The 24,008-nt window shown below is 46.9% G+C and overlaps 1 protein-coding gene across 1 annotated transcript in view; it reads left to right on the top strand.

Annotated features, from left to right (window-relative positions):
• The window catches only part of Ttc7b (tetratricopeptide repeat domain 7B), a 115,990-nt gene that overhangs the window by 25,945 nt on the left and 66,037 nt on the right, over nt 1–24,008 (top strand). The window contains exon 3 of the mRNA XM_059279164.1: nt 1,800–1,968. Coding sequence (XP_059135147.1) covers nt 1,800–1,968 — 169 coding nt within the window. The remainder of the gene's footprint in view (nt 1–1,799; nt 1,969–24,008) is intronic.

The following is a 24,008-nucleotide window of genomic DNA, read 5'->3' as shown; positions in this document are numbered from 1 at the left end:
GTTTCCTTTTTTAAAACTGTGTTTCTTGTTCTTGTGGCAAATCCATGTTGTGTAAAATCGTTTCTCATGTAACCACTTGTAGGTGGGTAGTGCAGTGGCAGTAAGTGGTACAGCCACAACCCTTTCATGTTCCCAAACATTAAGCACAAGTTCCAGAGGCTTTGGGAAGGTGCCACAGGGTTCCCTAGGGAACCTTTCTGATGGTGGAGTGCCCTGTGGTGGGGGGTTTCTTCATATCCTTTTCTCCCTTCACAAGTCGGCTTCAGTCTTTGTCTTCAAACACACTTCTGAATTCTCACACAGGTGTGTCTCCCTTGGGCCACCCCTGACTCTTTTCACTGTGAGTGGCCCTCATTGCTCACCTCTCATCTTCTCCAGGGCAGCCTGCTGCCTCTGTTCCCTTCTGAGAACTACCTGGAAGCCACCCTGGCTGGCACAGCTGCTCTGCTCTGCTCTTGGTGGACATAAGTGTCCTGTCATCCAACCCACTAAAGCTACAGGCTCTGTGTGTTTCTAGGTGTCTATAAATTTAGCCTTAGATGGCTAAGTTCAAGGACAAGTCCTGGAAGAGGACAATGGATGTTTCCTTATCTAGGTAGGTGGGTGCTTCCTCTCTCTTTGGCTGGTAGGGTGTAGGGGAGGCAGGCAGAAGGTGAGGCTGGTAGGTAATGGGGGTTTGGGGTGGGAAGGTGACCCCTTAGCTGTCACAGCCCTCAGCCTCAAGAAGAGGACCCTGATCAGTAACCTCAGCTTCCCAACCATGGTTGGCTTCCTGGGAAAGGTCTACCCTGCCTTTGTACCCTTTGGAAATCTTGGCCTTGTGTGGTTTGGGTTCTGTCTTGGGTGTGGCTCCACCACCTTGAGCAGGACCCACCTGGATGTCAGGCGCCTCCCTCTTTTGAGACAGCGTTCACATTCTCTACTTTGCGCTGAAGGCCTTTCTTCCTCCTTGGTCCAGCCCAGGCCTGCAGAGAGCTGCAGGGGTTTGATTTAGTTTTGCTTTCTCATTGCTTTATGAAGGTATAATTCACATACTGGGCCAACTACCATTCAAAGTATACAGTTGAGACACTTTTGATGTATTCATTAAGTTGTGCAACCATCAACACTGTTGGTTCTCAGACATTTCCTTTCCTTTCATTCTCTCAAGAAGAAAGCCCATAATCCTTTGTAGTCACCCCCTACTTCCTGATGCCAGCCTCAGGGACACTCATAGTGGTGATTCTGTAAATTTGACCCTTCTGGGCTTTTCTTTTCTTTTCTTCTCTTTTTTTTTTTTTTTTTTTTTGTTTTTGTTTTTGTTTTTGTTTTTGTTTTTGTTTTCAATACAGGGTTTCTCTGTGTAGTTTTGGAGCCTGTCCTGGAACTCACTCTGTAAACCAGGCTGGCCTTGAACTCACAGAGATCCGCCTGCCTCTGTCTCCTGAGTGCTGGGATTAAAGATGTGCACCACCACCGCCCAGCCCCTTCTGGGCTTTTCTTACATATGGGGATCACTATGTCATATGGCCTTTTGAGACTTCTTGTTCACTTGGTATATTTTATGGAGTTGTCCATGTTGTAGCATGTATCAGTAATTCGTTTTTTTATGACAGTAGTAACTTTATGACTATCTCATGTTTTGATTGACACTTGGGTTGCTTGCACTTTGGGGCTCTTGTGACTAATAGTGCTATGAGCATTCATATGAAAGTTTTCCTGTGAGGCTCCGTGGGTTTTTCCTGTAGCAAGTGGCAAGGACCAAGGGAACACTTCCTGTAATATTGTAGGAAATTTTTTTCTGTTTTTTTTCCTTCTAGTCAGAATTCCTACAAGAGTCCAATCTGATCATGGCCAAGTTGAATTATGTGGAAGGAGATTATAAAGAAGCCCTGAATATCTATGCCCGAGTGGGCCTCGATGACTTGCCACTGACCGCTGTACCTCCCTACAGGTTGCGGATGATCGCGGAGGCCTATGCTACCAAAGGTGAGGACCGCGTGCGTGCTTTCTCCCGCCCCTGTTTGACCCGTATGCCCTTGGCTAGTGGTTAACTTGGCTGTTCCCAGCAAGGCCACCTGGGTCAGTTCTACTGCACATCCTGGGTGACATTAGGAAGCCCTTAACACCTTGTTTCTTCAGAGCCTCAGTTCTATAGTTTTCAGTTTGGTGAAGTTTATAGATGCTTTACCATCTATGCAGTGAATTTTTGGTAATTAAATGGCTGCATAGCATGTACAGGAATTCACTTCATATGGTCATCTGGCCACAGTGCCAACCATGTTCTTATTTGTTAGTGTTACTTTGGGCTAATTAAGTCATCCCTGTAACAGTCCTCTGAAGGGTCTGCATTCAAGAGACAAAGAAAGTGTAGCTGCTCTCTCCTGCCATGAGCCAGCTTGCAGTCTTGTGTGAGTGGATGCAGTCCCTTGAGGAGAAGAAAGATGGAAGGCAGTGTGTATGCTGTCTTCTGGTGCTGTCGCCAAACTGCTGATCCTTCCTCTCTCTTCTCTGTGTCATACAGTTATGAGGAGGAGGTCAAACCATGTCCAGAAAATACTCACTGTGGTACCTGACACCCACTCAGTGCTCAGTAAATGCTGCTTTAATGGCATCCCCAGACAAGAAACCCATGTGAAAAGGCTGAGACAGAAGCACCTTTTCAGTAGCAGGAGAAAGTTCTCTGGGCTGGCAGGTTAGGGATGCTTCCAGACAGAGGGACATTTAGAACTGGGCTTCCCAAGGCTATGGCATTCATAAATGGGCAGCATGAAGCCTCTCCTCTGCCTCCAGCTGCCCGTCATCCCAGGTACACATTGCACCTGACTGGCTGGCACAGCAGTAGGGAGCTGGCCACCTGCATGCTGCTGAGATGTAGGGCGGTAGGTGGCCCAGCCTGTCGGACTCTCCCATCCAGTACAGCACTGAACAAGGCTCCAGCCTGAGCTTTACTTCTTAAGAGATTTGTGACAGGCTTGATGTCCTCACCCAGTTCCCTGGAGCCTCCAGACTGTTGGGTTCATCTAATTATCTTAATGTTCCTGTGGGTTGGGAAAAGATACTACTGCTCTTGACAGGGTACTCAGGCAATTTAATGGGCATGGTCCTTTGAGACTGTCTCCTGGGTCCTGAGAGCATCTGTCTTTGTTTGCCTATGTCTAAGAAGCAGGGGCCCAGGGGCTGAGCCACGGGTGAGGGCTCTCCTCTCTCTCTGGTGCATTGCACCTCCTGACAGGTCATAGGCTGCTAAAGCTAGCTTTGTGTATATCATACATGGATATATGCTCGTTCAGGCCAGGGACAATACTGTAGAATGAGCAAATCTTCATTATGTAATTTCTAGTTACCTGACCAACCTGGGGACTGCTGGGCTGTAACCAGGAGTTGGTTTGTTGGTTAGGGCTATTTGGGTGACTCTGGGCCTTCTTAGCATTAGAGTTCAGGGTTTTTTTCTCAGTCTTAAGATTGAAGAGTGAAGGTCGTCTGTCTGCAGGGCACTGCCTGCTCAGTCTGTGGGCCCTGCGACTGGCCCTGAGTAATAATGTGCTTAGCAGTGGGCACTTAGATACAAGACTGACATTGGTTCTTGAGACGTGTGGCTCTGGTTAGTCTCTGACATCTGCAGGCACGTGCAGAGTCACACATGTGTTGGGTCAGTGAATGGTCACTGCCTAGAGGAAACAGCAGCAGTCTTGAAGAACCCAGACACTGAGAGCTGAGAGCCTGGAGAACTGATGAGAGGCCGTGCACAATGATAGTGTGAGAGACCATGCACAATGATAGTGTGTGAGCACCAGCTCTTAGCCATCTGCTTGGGCCTGTACTGTTGCTGCCGCATGTTGGCTGTTTGGGTGGAAGTGTTTCAGCTCTTGTACCTCAGTTTTCCCATTTGTCAAAGTCTCCAGGGGTCATAAGGATTAACTCCCAAATAAGTCACACACATGGAAGCTTATTCTTAATTATGAATGCCTAGCCTTAGGTTGGCTTAGTTTCTAGCCAGCTTTCCTTATCTTAAATTATCCCGGCTAACTTTTGCCTCTGGGCTTTTCCCATTCCCATTCTCTTACTTCTGTAAATCTTACTTATACTCTGTGTGGCTTGCTGGTTGTGTAGCTGGGTGGCTGGCCCCTGATGTCCTCCCCTTCTCTGGCTGCTAGATCTTAGATCTCCCTTCCCCAGATTTCTCCCTCTATATATCCTCTCTGCCTGTCAGCCCTGCCTATCCTTTCTTCTGCCTTGCCATTCAGTTCTTTATTAGACCATCAGGTGTTTTACACAGGCACAGTAACACAGCTTCACAGAGTTAAACAAATGCAACATAAGCAAAAGTAACACACCTTGAAATAATATTCTACAACATCTATCTTTCTATCTATCTATCTATCTATCTATCTATCTATCTATCTATCTATCTATCTCTATCTTAAAATGTTACTCGACACATAGTATAACAGGAATGTTAGCGAGGTTGGAGAGATGGCTCAGTGGTTAAGAGTTCATGCTGTTCTTGCAGAGGACCTGGGTTTGATTCCCAGCACCCACATGGTGGCTCATAACCATTGGTAGGCATGTATGTGGTGCATATGTGTACATATATGCAGGCAAAACATTCATACACATAGAAGACTAGAATACAATGAAAAAAATTGAAGAAGTATTAGTGGAGAGCTGGGAGGACTAGAGGTGACAATCACAGATACCTTGCCCACCAATAGGAGATGTCCAAAGACAAGCCAGTTCTCTGGGAAGCTTGTGAGATACTAGCTGTTTCTTCACTAAGATCCTAGAGATTTTTCAAGGGGAGACCTCTGACTAGGGAGTCTCGATTTATTAGTGTACAAAGTATCCTTAAATCAGAAGTGCTTTGCTAACGGGAGACTTCTGCGATGAATTTATTTGCTGGCTTTAGAGTTGATTATTACTGTCTTAAAATCAGAAGCTTGCAACTCTACTTTCCTGTCTTCTTTGGAAAGGGACGAAGAACTGTCTAGTTGGGCTATAGCTAAGTGGAAGGTGCCTCGTGGGTAGGCATGCTTTCAACCTTTGCCCCTTCCTGTGCTCCCTGCACATGCTATAGGTAGAAGAATTATCTGAATACTTTCTAGGTATCTCATGATGTGATAGGGGCTTACTTAACCAGGTTTCTCCAGAGACAGCAAATGTCATTGAACACATGGCTGGAAGATCGTCCTCCAGCCAGAGGATGTTAACCTTTGCTTACTGAGAATCAGAAGCCAGTGCTGGTTCTCAAGAACCTTCTGGGGGCCACAACTCCAAATGTATAGATGAGAGGGGACTGGGTAAGATTTGTAGGAGTGACATCCACGGCCCATGGAATACTGATTCTTCTTTGCTCTTTGTTTGGGCATCTTACTCAGTGTTTACAGTGCCCCATGAGGCTGGCACAGGAGGATAGATAACTTGCCCAGGTTCTCAGCTAGGAAGAGGCTGAGCCAAGATTTGACCTCAGAGATAAGTGCAGAGCTATGCCTTTCCCTTGAGTGGTTCGGGAAACTCAAGCTGGTCAGTATTCAGCTGAGCCATCTCTCCAGGCCAAGGGGGAATTCTTTCTCTCTTTCTTTCCTTCCTTCTTTCCTTCCTCCCTTCCTTTTTTGATTTTTTTTAAATTATAGTATAATTACATCATTTCTCCCTTCTCTTTCTTCCCTCTAAACCCTTCCATTTACCCCTCCTTGCTCTCTTTCAAATTCATGCCTTCTTTTTTCATTGATTATTGTTATATATATTGTGTATATAATGTAGATATTCCTAAATACATTCATTATGTATATATGCATAGATATTCCTAAATATAACCTGTTCAGTCTATATAATGTGGTCTTTTCCCCATCTACTTTGGCATGTCTTTTGGAGTCATCCTTGTTCATGTTGAACAAGGCAGTCATGTTGAGGAGACTTTATGGATGTAGCATCTGACTCTGCTAGGAGACACAGTCTCACAGCAAACTCCCTGATCCTCTGGCTCTTAGAGTCTTTCTGCCTAAGGAGAATTTCTTGATGAGAAACTTTTCTCCTTAGCTCTGTGACTTCTGTCCTAGGTAGAGAAAACATACTGTGCTGGGGAGCTTCATTGGCTCTTCTTCCTACTCCTGAGTTTAACATCTTTGCTTTTATGCATAGGGTCTTGAAGTCCAAGGACTGTGGGCAAGGTATCATTTCACTGGTTTTCTCGTCTGTAGATGATGATAATAGTGAGTTGGGAGAGGGGCACACATTAAGCACTCAACAGAACATCTGGCAGGGGAGCAAATGTTGGTTGTCTCTGTTCCGGGTGTCCAGGGACCTCCAGTGGATGCACCTCCTGACAACCTGAGGAGCATCCAGGCAGGAGCATGCAAGAGAGAGGCTGCCTTTCTTGCATGAACACACTGTTGCTTCTTGGTCGTGCTTCCTGGATATGTCGGAGGGAAACCTCTAGGGGCAGCTTATCTGATGATGAGGCCTGAAGAGCTGCTTAGGGAAGAGGAGTGCCTGTGCTCAGGGCAGCTAGAGAGGTATCCAGACAGGGTTGCTTGGGGGCAGGACCTGGATATGTGCCCTGAACCTCATTAGTCTTGTCCAGGACCGACTTGGAAGGACCTCTATTAATGATTTCATTGTAGAAGGCCTTTTATGTTGGGATGTGCAGTCAGTTCAAGAAATGTTTCCTCAGGAGCAGACATTCCCACAGCCCCACACAACTCTTCCTCCTGAGTGGGCTGGAGATGCTGTGAGGAGGGCTCGCAGAGGAGGGGAAATATCCTTGGTCTGGCCTCCTCTTCTCTGGCTCTCCTCACAGCATCCTGTGGTGTTCACTGGCTTTCTCTCCAGACTGCAGCATTTGCAGAACTCTCTGATTCTTGGCAGTGTGTAAGAGGAATAGCAGTGAGGAGGTGACAACTAATTATGTACAGGCTCCCCTTTGCAGAATGTCTCAGAGCTTGTCACCTGCCTTATTGCTCAGAACCGTCTCAGCCCCTACGCCCTTCCCCTGACTGCCGACTGTGTGCGTTAGGAGCCTGTCTATAAGGCGGAGTGTGAGAGAAGGAACTGGGCATCTGTCTTCCACAGTGGGCTGCACAGAAGTCAGGAGAGCTCTCAGGCCAGACTTCACAGATTGCCAGCATCACCAAAACTTGGGAGCTGTAGCCTTTAAAACAGGACATGTCCAAAAAGGTTTGTGTCTTAGCCAGTCTCGGCTTGAAAGCACAGTGTCTTCACACACCCACACACTTCAGCTCAGTGTGATCAGCCCATAGGCCAGACCCGGAGCGTCTGACAGCCAAGGAAGAAGCTCCTGCAATTGCTGTTTTTTAGGTGCCTTCTCCCAGGACAGAGCCAGGCTAAGTCACGTCTCGGAGATGATCTACGGGTGACTGGCATTCACCCTGGAGATGACCCACTGATGACTGCCTCCGTCAGGCATTGCTCATTTGCCACCACTCTCCTTAGTCCTGGGCACGTGGGTGCGCTCAAAAAATGCTCAAAACAGGGCCTGGGGAGATGGCTCAGAGGTTAAGAGCACCGACTGTTCTTCCAGAGGTTCTGAGTTCAATTCCCACCACCCACATGGTGGCTCACAACCATCTGTAATGAGATCTGGCACCCTCTTCTGTATACATAATAAATAAATAAATCTTTTTAAAAATGCTCAAAACAAATTAAATTGGGAATTCTTCAGGTAGTGGGCACCTGTGACTTGAATATCACCATGCTCTAGGAAGATGACACATTAATCCCACTGAGGAAGCATTTATCTTTAATTAGGACTTTCCTGTCACTCAATTTGAAAGAAAACAAACAATGAAAGAATATTCTCTCTTTTTCCTTAGGGTAAATTCTGACAACTCCCTATGTCAGGAAGAGATGAGACACCCCCGCAGGGTGACTTCGGGAATGAATTTCCTCTCAAAGCTTATTTTTCCTCCTGGAATGGTGTTTCCAGACAATTGTCATGATTTTCCTAGGAATAGAGACAGGCCTCTTGATGCTCTCAGGTCACGATTGAGGCTCTGTTCTTGGCTGCTGAGAGAATTTAGGTGTGATGGGGGTTGGTGCCAGGTGCCTGTGTCTGTGCCTCAAGCATCCAGGTGGGTAGTAGAGTCCACTGTTCTCTCTCTCGGCTGTGGGCTGAAGCTTCTGGGCCAGCTGGTCCTTGCTTAGCTCGTCTCTTCAGTCCCGGGAGAGACTATCAGAGCTCATCTTCTCAGTTGCTCATCTGTGTTAGTAGAGGCTCCATGGGGTGGCAAGGACAGTAGAGAATTGGAGGACAATCTTGGATTTGGTAGGAAGGCACAGTGGCTGCTGGGCGGGCGCAGCTGGAGTGGTGAGGAAGTAACCTGCCATGCCTACTCCAGCTGCCTGCTTGGCAGGTGAAATGCACAGGCATGCTCTTTGCCCAAAAGAAAGTGGGAGAGTCAGTGCGAACCAAAGCCAGCAACTAATGCTGCACCCACAGTACTCTCTGGACAGGGGCCACAACTCCTGCCTGGGCGTACACAGGGTAACAGTGTGTGGACACCGACCTCAGCTCAAACTGAAGACTCCTTTGAAGTTCCACCAACATTTCTTTAGGTGGAAGAAAACCCAACCCAACTAAACCTCAGTGGCATCTGGATTCAGAACTCAGAGACCTGGATCCTTTCTCTTGGATTCTCTGGTCACTTGTCCTCCTGCTGGTTCCCATTTGGGTTGAGAGTAAATGGAGCATCTCTAGGCTCTGTGTCTATTGGGTTTGATGCTCAGGTCTCAGCCAGGTCCTCATTGAGTCTCGCTGGCCCTGACAGGATTGCACTCCTATCCTTGATGGAGTTATCTGTGATGTACACATATTGGGGCATATATATATATATATATATATATATATATATATATATATATATTACGGCCAGAATGGGCCCAGTGTAGAACCTGTGAAGAAGGAGGTAACCCACTTCAGATCCATAGGAAAAGGACAAATGCCCATGACAGATATCCACAGTTGTAGCTGGAGAATTTTTAATTTTTCTCCAGCTCCCGCCACCAAGTCCCACCAGTCCCAGAGCCCACTTATAAAATAAACACACAAACTCTTATATTATTTAAACTGCTTGGCCATTAGCTCAGGCCTGTCATTGTCTAGCTCTTACTCTTATATTTAGCCCATTTCTATTAATCTTTACTTTGCCACATGGCTTGTGGCTTACCGGTACTTTACATCTTCCTTGTCCTGATGGCGGCTGGCAATGTCTCCTTCACCCAGCTTCCTGTTCTCTCAATTCTCCTCTCTGTTAGTCCCGCCTATACTTCCTGCCTGGCCACTGACCAATCAGTGATTTATTTGTTGACCAATCAACAACACATTTGACATACAGACCATCCCACAGCACACAGTAGTGGCTTTTCTGAGTAAGAGTCCTCACATAGATCCAGAACCTTCTATTCCCTTTCTTCCTTGAGATAGCCCTGACAGGCAGAACAGGGAGAAGCCAGGGAACTGCCCTGGGGCAGGGTCACTGACTTTGGGAGCAGACCTGTCCGGTAGGTAGACCTGTCCAGTAGGTAGACCTGTCCGGTAGGTAGACCTGTCCGGTAGGTAGACCTGTCCGGTAGGTAGACCTGTCTGGTAGGTAGACCTGTCCGGTAGGTAGACATGGAAGAAGTGGGGTTTCTGGGGAGGAGCAGTCTGGAGGAGTGAAGGAGCTAATGCACATGTGTGGAGGACTCTAGAGGAGGAGAGCTACATCTGTCTGACCTCGGGTTTGGGCAGTTAGGTGGGAAGCAGCAAGAAACTCAGTGTCAGTCTGCAGACACTTTGCAACAGTCACAGCTCCCTTGGATTGGCCTTTCTAAAGGCATCCAGAGCAGGTATGTAGAGTGACAGACTGTGGGTACACTTGTTCTGGGAAATCTCTGTACTATAAAAGAAGCTGAGGGATCTGGGCAGTGCCGAGCTGGAATTCTAGGCAAGGCCTAGACTCCAGAATGTAGTGTGCACATGACCCTGATGTCCGACACTCGGCTGTTCTGTTCTGGTTCTGTTCTGTGACTTGTAAGAAATTTAATCTAACTATCTATCATGTTTTTCCCCTACAAAATGGGGCTAACAATATTCTCACAAGAATGTGGAGAAGACCGATGGTGTAAGTGGGAAAATGCTCTGAAACATACAAATGCAGGTCAAGGGCCTTTGTGTCGCGGCATCTCAGTATATGCCAGAGGTTGGGAGCAAGGAGGCTGCCTCCTCATCACGCCCACATCCTCACATCTATGTCAGTGAAGGCTTTGTCCTCTTGTGCACTTATTTGCTTGAGTTAAAAGTCTAACTAGAGCTGGGAGTGGTGCTTTTAGCTGTCCCTGGGTTGAGTTCTTGACCCTTCCCCACAGTGTAGACAAATATATGTGTATTATATATCCAGTTTATAGATGCATCAAAAGGACATGGACACACCATCTCCCCAGAAGAGTAGCTATTAGCAATCTACTGTATTCTCCAGATCCTTCCTGTACTTTCCATGCATGAGTTTGGCTTTTTCTATAAAAATGGGATTAAAAAAAAAAATACCCTTCTTCTGTATATTTCCACCTTCCTAGAGTTCTTGGACATCTTTCCCACCAAAAGATACATTTCTGCAGTTTTTAGCAAGCACCCAAGTTTTCATTGTGTGGGTAAGGTGTCACTTAGGCCTCTCTTTGGACACGGCTCTTGTTTTTGGCTTTTGGCCATTATCCGTAAGACAGAGGGTTCTGCAGAGTGGCCAGATTTGTGTTCCGATTTGAATATGAAATGCCCTCCCAGGCTCATGTGTTGAATCTTGGGCCCCTGCTGGCAGAGCTATGTTGGGAGATAATGGAAGTAAGAGATGGGGCCTAGTTAGAAAAAGGAGGTTCCTGGGGACTGCTCTGGAAAGGTACACCTTGTCCTTGCCTCCTTCCATCTCAGCCCCACTGTGCCCTCTCCACATGGTGTCACAGCTCATCACAGGCCATGTGTTGGGACCAGGTGACTCTGAGCTGAGACTTTTGCATCTGTGGGCCAGGAGAGACCCACCCTCCTTTGAGAACCTCTGCATCTGTGGGCCAGGAGAGACCCACCCTCCTTTGAGAACCTCTGCATCTGTGGGCCAGGAGAGACCCACCCTCCTTTGAGAACCTCTGCATCTGTGGGCCAGGAGAGACTCCTGTTAGCAGGAGTCATTTGTTACTGTGTTCCTAGAGCAGAGGAATAGTAGTAGTTTTTCCCAGCAGTGTCCTTTGAAAAACTGAGTTTTTGTCAAGTCCAGTGTTTTTATGTTTTTGGATTTGTATCTGGAAATCATTGCCTAGTTAAGATGAGGAAGATTTATTCTACAAAGAGCATTGTGGTGTTAACTCATAAACTTAGGTATCATAACTCCATTATGACTTAATTTTTATTTATTTTTATGAGGGAAGGGTCCAAATTCACTCTTTTGCATGGGGAGTTCCTGTTGTTTTAGAACCGTTGTTAAGAAGACCATTCTTTTCCCATTGAATTGTCTCCTCATCCTTATTGTTGAACATAATTGTGATTGCTCATCCCTGGACTCCACTGGCCACTGTCTCTGTCCTTTGTACTGCACTGCCATTATCCCCGTGGCCTTGTGATAAGCTGTGGACCTGGGCGGACTCCTGTCTTGTTTTTCCTTCTCAAGGTTGTCTCAGCTCCTTTGATCCCTCACATCTCCATATAAACTTTAGGACAGATTGTAAATTACGGCAGGGTAAGTCTTGACTGGGGTAATGTCGAATCTGTAGGTGAATTGGGACAATATTGTCGTCGTCTAATCCATGAACATGGAATGCCTTTTTTCACTTAAAAACTATTGTCTAGGTTTTCTAAGTATGCATATCTTATATTCCCTCTAAGCATTTTATTCTTTTTTATGTTACTCTATTAGGATTGTTTCCCTGATTTCATTTTGAGATTGATCATTGCCATTGAAAGGCAGCTGTTTTTCTTGTGTTTGTTTCATATTCCACAACCCAACTGAACTCTATTAGCTCTAATAGTTTTTAAAGGATTTTTTTTTTTAGTGTTTTCTGTATAATATTATGACATCTGCAAATACAGGTAGTTTTACTTCTTCCTTTGTTTCTTTTTGTTGCCCATTGGCACAGGCTGGACTCCCAGAGTCTTCTCATTAATGGTGTCGAGGGGAAGTGACCAAGCTGACATCCTTATTATGGAGGAAACCTGTGGTCTTTCCTGATTAAGTTTAGGTTACCTATTGAGTTTCCATTTATGACTTCAAGGAGTTCTCTTCTCTTTCTAGTTTGCTGGATTTTTTAAAATTACTTATGTGTGCTAGAGAATTCAAAGTACTTTTTCCTCCATTTTGAAAGTCATGTAATTTGTGTGGCTCATTCTTTTAGTATGGTCATTTCCATGTGTTAGATCAGTCTTGTATTCCTGGGATGCATCCCATTTGGTCATGGTGCCTAATCATTTTCTGTGTGGCTGGGTTTGGAGTGTTACTCTTGTTGAAGATTTCTCCATCTACATTTCATGCAGGACACCTGTGCTTTCCATGTACTGAGCTTGTATGAAGACGCTGGCGTCAGAACCTGGAGTTGTGAAGCATGCCCTCCACTTCGGCTTTTTTAAACATTCCTATGTGCCTGGGGTTTTCTTTGTAGGAATTTTTGATTGCTAACTCAGTCTCTTGTCACTCCATTGCCGTAGATTTTAAAGCCTTTACCCACACTCCACATTGTTCTGTCTGTGACATTTGTTGTCATATCGGTGTTTGTTGTGGTGGCATTTGTTTCCTTTTGGAGACAGTCTCACTCTGTTGCCCAAGCTTGCCTTGAATTTTCAATCCTCCTGCCTCAACCTCCTGAGTAGGTGGAACTAAAGCATTGCACCACCCAGTTACATGTCACCACATACCCAGTTATGTGGCATCTTTTCAGGGGAGCATTGAGCCACTCAGTAGCAACAACCAACCATGGCTCTTTTTAGCTGGTTTCACTTTCAGGGTTGACAGCTTTGAGAATACTCTGCATTTTGTCTTTCAGGGATCATTTGAGTAGTGACTTGCCCCATGTTATAAAGCAGACTCAATACAAATCATAGTCAAAGCAAACAGCACTTCCCGTACATGCAGTTGATTGACAGCGTCAGTCCAGTGGACAAAGTCTGCTTCTTCTCTTGCCAGGAAGCTGCCGGCTCTTGGCAAATTGTAAGCAGGAAGAATGGCTTGTATGAATGTATAAGTAAGAATATCTTTCTGGCACAGGGTGAAGAATAGATAGGAAGGAATTAAAGACTGAGGGAAGAAGGCTTGTGGGAGGCTGTGAGCTGGCCCTGGGCCCTTCCTCCGTGTTCTGCATTTCAGAGGCTCTGACTTCGGCTGTTTCCCTGGGTCAGCTGGTTTGTGCCTGGCTTTGGCCACCAGGAGGCACTGCGGGAAGGCATCAGGTAGGATGAGAGAGAAGTCATGCCATGCCCAGCTCCTGACAAATGAAACATCCCTCTCTGTTCAATTCCCACGCAATGACCCCAGCCGCTGGGCTCTTTCAACTCCATTTCCTCCCTCTGGCCGGCCTAGCCTTTGTGATGGCAGCAACTTCCTGCTGACGCTGGTCCTTCATCTTTCATCTCTTATGCAGACAGTTCCAAACATTAATTTCCCTTCATTTCAAAGAACTAGTGTGCATCCTCTGTCCTCCTTGGTCCTGACAGACATCAGCGATACAGCCAAAGCCTGGATTCCAAGCAGAGGGCTGCACCAAGGCCAGGGCAGGCACGTCAGAACTGGGGAGCCTTTGCAAGAGAAGCGGCAGGTGGTGGGGACAAGCTGTATGTGTGTGTACGGGGCAAGTGAGGCAAGTGAGTGTGGGAAGGATGAAAGGGTCTCTGCAGTCCACTGGACAGGACACAACTGAAGCAGCCGAGCCTCACAGGAAGAGCAGTCCCTGGACTGCAAGGAAGTTTCAGGGCTGGAGTCGAAGTACTGAATTCTGATCTCCTAGAACCTGATTAGCCTAAAAGGGTTTCTAGTCTACTAGTTTACTGGTCAGGATTAAAGGACTCTCTGCCTGTACGGCAAGATGGCTGACATTCAACAGAGGACCACAAGGAAAGAGAGAACAAGGGTGATCTTGGTGCTCCCAAGAAACGGGGTTATCTCTAGGTGAAGTGCTCACTAGGGCTCTGATGCAGGGAAGGAGGTGTCTGAGTGACACCCCCCCCCCAATGTCAGTATTTCCTATTGTGGCAGGTAATGTTCATATACGATGAAGACAGCACATGGATAGTGACCTGGATGTCAGGCAGGACAAGTCAAACTGAAATTCACACTGGACCATGGAAAAGTAAGGTTTGACCAAAAAAGTCATCTTGTCCCCTATGCTCACAGCTTGGCTTCTTAGTGTGTTTTCTGCTAAATGTAGGCACTTGTTGTTTTTCCAGATTTGTGGACAGTAGCTCCCAGATGGCCAGGCTGGCCACATATCCTGCTGTGTCCACCTACCCTCTTCTCCAGGCTGCCTGCCTGCCCACTCACCTGCCCTCACCTCTTCCAGGCCCGCTCCCTAACTGGGTTTGTCTTCTTCCAGCGTGGCCTTGTTCTGTTACCCTGAGCTGGGTCCTTCCTCAGTGATACTGTTCTTGCATGGGGCCTCTGCCTGTCTTCCTCTGATCCCACCTCTATTTATAGTTAGTACAATCTAGTTTGGCACTCAACTTTTGTTTAATTATTCCACATCTGCCACTTGCCTCTCTCCAAGTAGATTGTATAATTAACTAATTCATGGACTCAGCAATACATGGGCACATGCTCTAGGCTGGGTATTGAGTCTGTGTCATGTCTAAGCTGCTTGCTTTGAGCCAGGCACTGGCTGCAAGGATAGAGTCTGCCCCATGGGATGCCCGCAGGAGCCTGTTCATTAAAGCTTTGCCCTGGCATGCAGAGGTGCACAGTTAGTGGTGAGCTCTACTCAGACAGACACTGGCTCTTTAATCAGAGTTTTCAGTGCGTGAGAAACCCTGTCTACTTTACATGAACAGAGTTGTGGTCTTGAGCGTGCTTTGAAGCACATAATCCTGTCTGTATCTCCTCTCCTGCCCACACTCACCCTCAGGGTCTATGGATTGCCTCTCAACTTGTTTGGCTAAAGGGCCTCTGAATGCAGTTGGCTCCTGCACTGTGTGCTGGTCACTCAGGACTTTGTTCTGGGGACTCAGGTCCCTCCTTCTAGGGGCCTGAACTTGTACAGAGCTGGTCTGATAGGGCCTGCCATCTGGCTGGCTCTTGTGTTTTGACTAATTAGATCCTGAGTGCAGGCCTTCCTTGGCCACAAGCCCTCCTAGTCTCCTCTGGCTGCTAAAGCAAGTCTAGTGCTCATTCTCTTCCCCCAGATATTCATGATGCTTTGGAAATGAAGAAGAAGAAAACACACACCCCCCATATTTGGACAGCTCTGAGCTCTGTTGGGGGTGGAGGCAGAGCACAGACTGTTCTGTGGAAAATGAGGGTGTTGCAGTGTGGCACAGACTGTAGCTGTCCGTAGTGTGCTGGGGAGGGTGCAGAGCAGGAAGCTGAGCCCAACTTTGGCTGGATGTCCCCGCCCAGTGCCCGGACCAGTGACCAGCAGAGGCGGCAACTGCTGTGCAGAGCGTCCTGTAGCCTCGGGTTATGTAGGGACTAGTGCATACCAGGTTCTGGGATGTAGTGCTAAGTTACTGGTGTGATCACAGCATGTAAGACACCCTTCTAAACGTGGTCTAAGCCCCCTCGCCCCTTTATCCCCCTTGATCTTTGCTACCCTAGAAACAGGCATGGATGGGGACACTGAAGAGGGCTGGTAGGTGCAGATCCATCACTGATTCTTCCCTGTTGTGTTGCCGTGAGATCGCAGACCCTAACTGACAGAGAGGCTGGTCCTGGTTGCTGTGAGGTGTGTTGGGCAGAAGCTCTTATAACCAGTGTAGACCCTGCAGGAGGAAAGGAAAGGCAGCCTTTCCTAAACAGCGCAGCCAGCCCTCAGACTTCGTTATTTAAGGATATTGGGGGCACTTTGGAGTTCTGGGCATGTTAAAAACCTAGAACCCAGAATTCCATAGCAAGCCGATACCCCAAAAGCTCTGACTTGCCGTTTCCTCTGTCAGGATCAGGACTTTTTATGACGGTCAGAGGTCAGTCTGCAGTATGTTGGCAGCTGCCACCAGGGGTCGCAGGAGCCCTGTAAAGGCCCGGACAGGAACCACTGTCGTGCATGCGCAGTTTCTCCCTTCCAGGTGCGTCCCACACCCCACTCCTAGGGTCTGCTTGTCACTTGTGTCTTGGCACCTCATGGTCCCTGCCCCACCACAAGGCTGGCATAGTGTCCGCCAGGCCGAGTTGGCATTTGCATTCTCAGAGATCGGAGTAGTTGTGTTACTAAACTGGAATTCGGAGATGACAGGAGAAAGCTGAACTTGCCTGGCGTCTCTGTTAACCCGAACTTAGTGAGGAGGGTCCAGGGACATAACAGCCCCCTCTAGGAGGAAGCTGCATAGCCTGCCTTTGTGCAGCTGGGTCACACCCAGGCTTGTCTACTCATCTTGGACAAGGACCAGACTGCCACCAGTGCCCTGGGGACAGCTTCAGTAGAGACCAAGTTTAACACAGGGGTCTTTGAAAGGGAAAGGAAATACGTGCCAGGGTAGTAGAGTGTTAGCAGGCATTGTGCCCTGTGTCTTCCTGGGTAGTGAGGATGCCCATATGGAAGCCCAAGGGTCTTGACGGGGTCTTTGAAGAGACAGACCCTCAAGCTTTAGGAATTGCATGTTTGCAAATGACCGTGACCTTTTAGGTAAACAGACAGTTTTCTGATCTGTTGGAGGCTGTGTCCCAAGCAGCTACTGAAGTAGAAAGCTTTGTGGGTCAGGAATCAGAATGGGTCCTGCTAATACCTTATGAGACTCTCCAAGCTTATGTTTTCCTTGTTCCTGAGGGGCGGGGGACCATAGAGGCCCCGTTGTTTTCCTTTGAGAAGCTGCTTTTCTACATTTGAAGTTTGAGATCACTTTGGGTGATGGGGGGGGCATTTATAGAAAAGTCCATGTGTGGTGGGTGTGGACGGCAGAAGTGGGTCACTGCAGAGCTCCTGTGTGCTGACTTTGCTATGGTGGGAAGCCCAGGCTGTGGGAAATAGTGCTGTGGGAGGGATGCTGCCTGGCCTGGATGAGGTGGAGAGCTGCTAGCAAGCTGTCCATCCCCTTGGATCTCCCCGCCCATTCCCACTCTAGAGGTCATGATTCCAGTGTGCTGTATGGAACGGGCCACCCATCTCAGGTTGCTGGTCAAAGCTTCCTGTTTATATTTAGATGCTGTAAGAAGAGCGCGAGTCTGTCACTGCCACTGACCTACATTCATATTTAATGTTGTTTGTGTCCGTCGACTTCTCATTGGTTTTCCTTGGGGAGGCAGCAGGAATTCAGACGGTCCATAGAAAGGTTGAGGGCAGAGCTCTAAGTGAAAGTGCTGAGGCGTCTGTTCTGAATTCTCTTGAAAACTTTAAATTTTACGTGTTTATTTGGTGTCTTTGTGCATGCGTGTAAGTGTGTGCACATATGTGGAGGTAGAGGATAGCCTGCAGGAGTCAGTTCTCTTCTTCTACCATGTAGATTCCGGGGATCAAACTCAGGTCAGCAGGCTCAGTCTTGGGTGCCTTTACTGGCTGGCTATCTTCCCTGCCTGTTACATTGGTAGGGTAGCTCTTCCATTCTCTACAAGCGGCTGTTCTGAGAAGTCCAGCCCAGCTAGGGCACCACATCTAGTTGCTGCTCACTAGGGTTTTGTGCAGTGAGGCAAGGACAGTTTCATGACCCCTTGGTCACTGTCACTCTTGCTGTGGATGGACGGGCAGGGCTTCCATTTTGCACTGCAGAGTCCAGAGTGTGATGAGTCTTCTATGGTAGCAAATGAGCCACACCCAGAGTGACAGTGCATCCCATTGGGATCAGGGGTCTGAGTGCTAATTGCACTTACCTCAGAGGCACTGGGGTGTGGGCGATGGTCATTTTTCGCTTGAGGCTTTCCTGTATTTTTGGATATCCCTGCAAAGAAAATGAAAGAGAATTGTCACTCGCCCCAGGAGGATGCCTGCTGTGAAGGTGGCAACTATTTGCTGAGTGTTTTCTGAATGCCAGGCACTGGCTTTGTCACTGCACATGTGTGTGATGAGGAGAGAGAGTTTCCAAATATTAGACAGCATGCCCCTGACTCACAGGGCAACTGTGTGAAGAAGCCAGGGTTCAAAGCCAGCTGTCTGCTCAAAGCCCCCACCCTTTACTTCAGCATTTCACCCAGCAGAGCTATAGTTAGGTAGTAGGTATGATTTTTTTTTCAAACAAAGCTTAAAAATAGCACAACAGAAAAGAGTTGCCCAACACAATCTACTAGTTCATGTCTTGCTATATAGCCAAGAAAGCTGAAAGCATAGACTCCCGTGAGAAACAGCGCCTGAAGGCTTGTGGCAGGACTCTCTAGACATACAAGAAGTGGGGAAACAAATCCAAAATTTGGCAATCTATGAATGGGTAAAGAAAAGGAAGCCCTTCCACACAGTGGAATATTATTTGGCAATCAAAAGGAATGAGGTTTTGAAAATGATTAATAGTAGTTGTACAGTGTTGTACCAAATGCAGCTTGTAATGGTTAATCCTAGGTTTGTGCATTTCACCTCAGTTTAAAAAGAAATAATGCTGCAATACTTGCTAAATAACTGCGAACCTTGAAAATATTTTGCTAAATCTAGCCAGACACAAAGATCAAACCCCAAAAGGCAAACCCACAGAGGCAGAAAGTGAATGAGAGGTCTCAGCGTCTGCTGGAAGGGGCATGGGAAGGAACTGCTGATGAGGCTGCTTTGTGGAGTGATGAAAATGCTCTGGAATTAGCTGCTGATGTTCCACTGACTGTACTGTAAGCTATTTTATAATATTTGCACAGTATCTCAGTCAAGCTGTTGTTTAAATAGTGAGAAACATATAATTCTCCCACCTGGAGTCTCTCCAGCTGCTGTTATCTTAAGGTGATCATGATACAAGTAACAAACATCAGCATTGTTTACTCACTTTTTTATTTTTGAGGACTTACCATGAAAACAGCCAGGCACTGTATTCATCATTTAGCATTCTTTTGTTTGTTTGTTCGTTTTTTGTTTTTTTGAGACAGGGTTTCTCTGTGTAGCCTTGACTGTTCTGGAACTCACTCTGTAGCCCAAGCTGGCCTCGAACTCACAGAGATGTGCCTGCCTCTTCCTCTCATTTGGCAATCTTATATGTAAAGTCAGCTATATGCCATGAGCAAAGGCGCCTGACTTCACAACCCACATTCTCGGCCATTGTAGCTGTAGGTTAATGCATAGAGACTCATGCATCAGAGACATTACAGCGTATAATGTAGTGCCAGAAAACTCAGCTGTGGATTCAGACTGGCTGGCCAGAACCCAGCTCTGCCCTTCTTGTATCATCTTGGGTGAGTTACTTACCAGCTCGAGGCCTGGTCCCTCTGTCATGGAGCTCTCAGATAATTGGCAAGAAAGTGCTCAACACCTGTTGTTATTGCTGTATGTTAAATACATGTTGGTATATGGTTATTAAGTGGAGACTTAAAGAGCATAAATTCAGATCACGGACTCTAGCTTCATGAGTATTTCAGGTTGAATTAGCATCTTATTTGCTTGCAGAATTATGGAGTGAGAAGAGACATTCACTGAAAGAGTGTTTGCTCTGGCAGGTAAATGTGGAATCCAGGATTGGCTTCACTTCTGAGGGTGTGTGTGTGTGTGTGTGTGTGTGTGTGTGTGTGCGCGCTTGCTTATCTGTGTGCCTCTGCATGTACACATGTGTTTAATTCCTAAGAAGGGTATACTGAGCCTAGAAGGAAAACGATTCTTGGTGTTCCCAAAAGGGCCGGCCGTGGCTTCTAGCCAGGAGCCACTTAAACCACAGAAGCTGTGGGTTGGCAGAGACCTTACAGGAGACCCATGACATCATCCCCTCCTTCCTCTCCAGCATGTGCTGTTTCCATGGCCATGTCCCCTCTCCATGCCCCACACACCTGATACCTGTGGGAACCCTGAGACTCTAGTTCGGCAGCCCTGGGTGAGCTGCCTTCACGATGGCTTTGCTTGTGTGCCTTGGGCTCTCTCTGGATTTCTTTTCAGCTTTGGAATTGAGATCCCTGAGCATTGTCTTACTGCCTTTGAAGCCTACACCACAGTGCTGGATTATCAGAGTCGTGGAATTATACTGAGGTTTAGTACATCCAGTTACAAAGTCCAGTTATAGACTCCCCTGTAGTCTGGTTTCAGAGGCCTCAGGATGTGCCTTTCCTGTGGCTGACTTCCGGAGCTGTGGTTAAGATAAATGAGAAAACAATGGCTAGTGTTGTAGTTCACAGGGCCTCTCGTTACATTTACAGCTTTATTGTATAACTGTGAGAAGTTGTTATCCTTTTCATTTCCATGCGATTTTCAAGAATCAAAGTATCAGCTTGCCTGTTCGGCCCTGTAGCACAAGTTAGTTTCTCAGTGGTTCATAGAACAGACAAGGCCTAGGAGGATTGGTGGCCCTGGGATTGCCTGAGGTGGGGCAGCTCTTGGTGGGAGAAGATCAGCATTGGACTTTGGTTCATAAGATTCAATTTGAAACTCATTTTTATTGCCTTGCTGGGATTGGGCACTGAATTCACTGCTGTTAGCTGCTCAGTAAAAGATATTGCCAGAGGGCTTTGTAGTTACAGGGAACAAGGGTCAAGGCATGGTGAGTTTATCATTTGTTAGCTGTGGAGTTCTGAATCCAGTCTTATCTCTAAGATCTGTGAGCACCTTCGTTGTAGGGTAGCTGGAGTTCAGAAACTGCTCATCAAACCCCAGGCATAGTGCAAGGTTCTGAGAAGGACCTAGCCAAATGAACCTTGATAGTATGGTCAGTCTTATACCCAGAGAAGGCTGAGGGCGCTCAGATATAGCTGCACATGGAAGAACTCTGTAGTCCTGCCTAGATAGAGCACTACAGAGTCTGGGCATGTTGTGGGGGGCTCTCAGCCTGACTCTTCGCTGTCCAGCACCCTGTCCAGTAGTGGCCTCCCCCTGGTCTTCTGGCCCCTAGAACTACCTCAGCTTTCAACACTGCCCCCTGACAGCCTGGGAAGGGCGTGACCCCCCAGCACAGGGCTTCTTCCCCAGTACCTGGGCTGTTTGATTGTCCACTTCTGCCTCTTCCACAGCATGTGGGCCAGTCACATAATGTCTCAGACATTCCTCCTCCATATATTTAGGATACAGACAGTACCTACAGAGTGTTATTAAATAGCCACTGTGTGTGGAAGAGCTTTGAGAGCAAGGGGTGTACCATTCAAATGATTTTATGATTATTAGTTCACAGAAGGGCTTGCCAGATACTAATCCCTCTGTGGAAACTTCATCCGGTGGCAGGGAGATGGACCATAGGCTGGGTGGGTATTCTGCATTTCTGAACAGCAGTAATGTGGTCAGCCATATTTATTACTAATGCTTTAAACCTGGCCTTTGTTGTCAATTAGCATTTTGTTATGGCTTGGCTGTGGCTTAAGCGTGTCCTTCAAAAAGTTTGTGTGCTGGTTCCCAGGGTGATAATGTTAATCAATAATAGAACCTCAAGATATGGGAGCTAATGGAAAATAATTAGATCATTGGGGCACCACTCTTGGAAGGTGTTGATGTAGCTCTTAAGGGACCAAGGTTTCTGTAAGAGTGGGTAGAATGCACTTGGTCCTTCTTGTCTCACCATGACCTTTCTTCTTCCACGATGATGTTGCCCACCTTGTTGGGGTATAGTAGAGGTATCTATATCAGAGCTGAGACGATGCTAGCACCATGTTACTGAACTTCAGACTGAACAGTCGGCTTTTCTGTCTAGTACCTAGTCTCTGATGTTTAATTGCTGCAAGAGAGCAGATGAATACACACTAAATTTCTACCCTTTTGCATACAGCTTGATTTTGGAGAGACAGAGATATTCCTGCGATCTTACAGAGGCGTTGGCATCATAGAAGCTATTTAGCAAGTCTGACACCCCCTGCCTTTTGATTATGCATTTCTCTAGGGGAAAAAAGAAAGTCACTAAAAACACTGCTGAGACCGACTGCTAAACTGACAAGACTCCATCTAAATTCTAATGGGAGCCAATTTGGGCCCTGACCTCAGGACTTCACCTCTCAGACAGTGCTGATGTGACTCTGGCACTTGAAAATTCGTGTGTCAGGTTGGAGAGATGGCTCAGCGGTTAAGAGCACTGGCTGTTCTTCCAGAGGTCATGAGTTCAATTCCCAGCAACCACATGGTGGCTCACAACCATCTGTAGTGAGATCTGGCGCCCTCTTCTGGCATGCAGGCAGAACACTGTATACATAATAAATAAATAAATCTTTTTAAAAAAAAAAAAAAAAAGAAAATTCATGTGTCAGTCCAGAGGCCCAGCTTTGGACAGAGCGCTAAGTATTCTGGAATTGATTTGGTATGCTGTTAGGATTTTGCCCTTGCATGTCCAGTGAGTGTAGGATGAAAGGTATGGTGTTGGGGGAAAGAGGAGCAACCATTAGTCCGAGGTTGAGGGCCTTCTGCAAGGCCAGGGGAGACTCCTTACTGTGGACTCATGCAGTCCAGACCTTAAATGTTAGAAACTGGATATTTAGATCACGATCCCACCCAAAGCATTGCACCTCCTCTGCTGCGGAGGGTAGATTGTGGAGCTGGTTTAAATGTCCGTACTAGCCATGTGTGACTGTTGCTTGTAGACCCAGAGGACTGGCTTTGGCGCTTTGGAACCTAGTAAAACACAAGAATAATCAGGTTGTATTGAACAGATTTGGTATTTCTTTGACTCAGAGGCCTTGGCATGTCTCTGAACAACTTGGTCATTGCCATGGGCATTAGCGATCAGAGTCCAGCTACAGGAACACGATGTCAACCAGTGGAGCCAAGTTTTCTTGACCTCTTAATATATTCTGGGGGATTGGTTTTCCTTGTATTAATTGTATTAATTAATTAATTAATTTCAGCTCTTATGTTGTCTGGTTGCTTCTTATCCAAGAAAAGAGCAGACTATGAAACAATTTCTCCTTTTTTTCCTGGCCATTTTTAATTTTGTGCTAGTGAGTGTTTAAAGAACATTCCAAAGCTGTAACCAAGTACTTGCTCACTTCCTTTGGAGTAGTTCTGGGGCTATTGTGGTAAATGAGGAGTCTGTCCTTTTTTGGTTTTTCAGGACTTTTGGTCTTTCTGTGTAGCCCTGGCTGTCCTGGAACTCACTCTGTAGACCAGGCTGGCCTCGAACTCACAGAGATCCACCTGTCTCTGCCTCCCGATTGCTGGGATTAAAGGTGTGCACCACCACCACCCGGCTCAGTAGATGTGATTTTATGCAGAGTAGATACTGCAAAAGAAAAGATTAGTGAATTTGGAAACAAAGAGGAAAAAAAAATTAAAATTAAAGAGGGAAATTTTCTAAGTGGAAAGATTATAGAATTTAGCTCTTCTTCTAATTAGAACTGTCAGTTTGACACAGCCCACAGTCACCTAAGAAGGGATGATTGAGGGATAACTCAGATCAGATTGGCCTGCGGGCACGTCTGTGGGGATTGTCTTGGTTGATAATTGATATAGAAGGGCCCAGCCTACCATGGGTGGCACCATTCCCCTGGCAGGTGGTCCTGGGCTGTATAGGAAAGCTAAGTAAGAGTAGGGCAAACTGGCTGGGCGGTGGTGGCGCACGCCTTTAATCCCAGCACTCGGGAGGCAGAGCCAGGCGGATCTCTGTGAGTTCGAGGCCAGCCTGGGCTACAAAGCGAGTTCTAGGAAAGGCGCAAAGCTACACAGAGAAACCCTGTCTTGAAAAACAAAACAAACAAAAAAAAAGAGTAGGGCAAACAAGTAAGCAGCGTTCCTGCATGGTTTCACTTCCAGTTCCTGCCTGAGCTCCTGCCCTGACTACCCTCAATGATGGACTGTGGCATGGAGGTTTAGGCCTAAAAGATGCTTTACTCTAAGTTGCTTTT

Source organism: Peromyscus eremicus, chromosome 14, assembly GCF_949786415.1.
Source record: "Peromyscus eremicus chromosome 14, PerEre_H2_v1, whole genome shotgun sequence".
NCBI classification, from domain to species: Eukaryota; Metazoa; Chordata; class Mammalia; order Rodentia; family Cricetidae; genus Peromyscus; species Peromyscus eremicus.
This window is presented reverse-complemented; position numbering and strand designations above follow the sequence as displayed.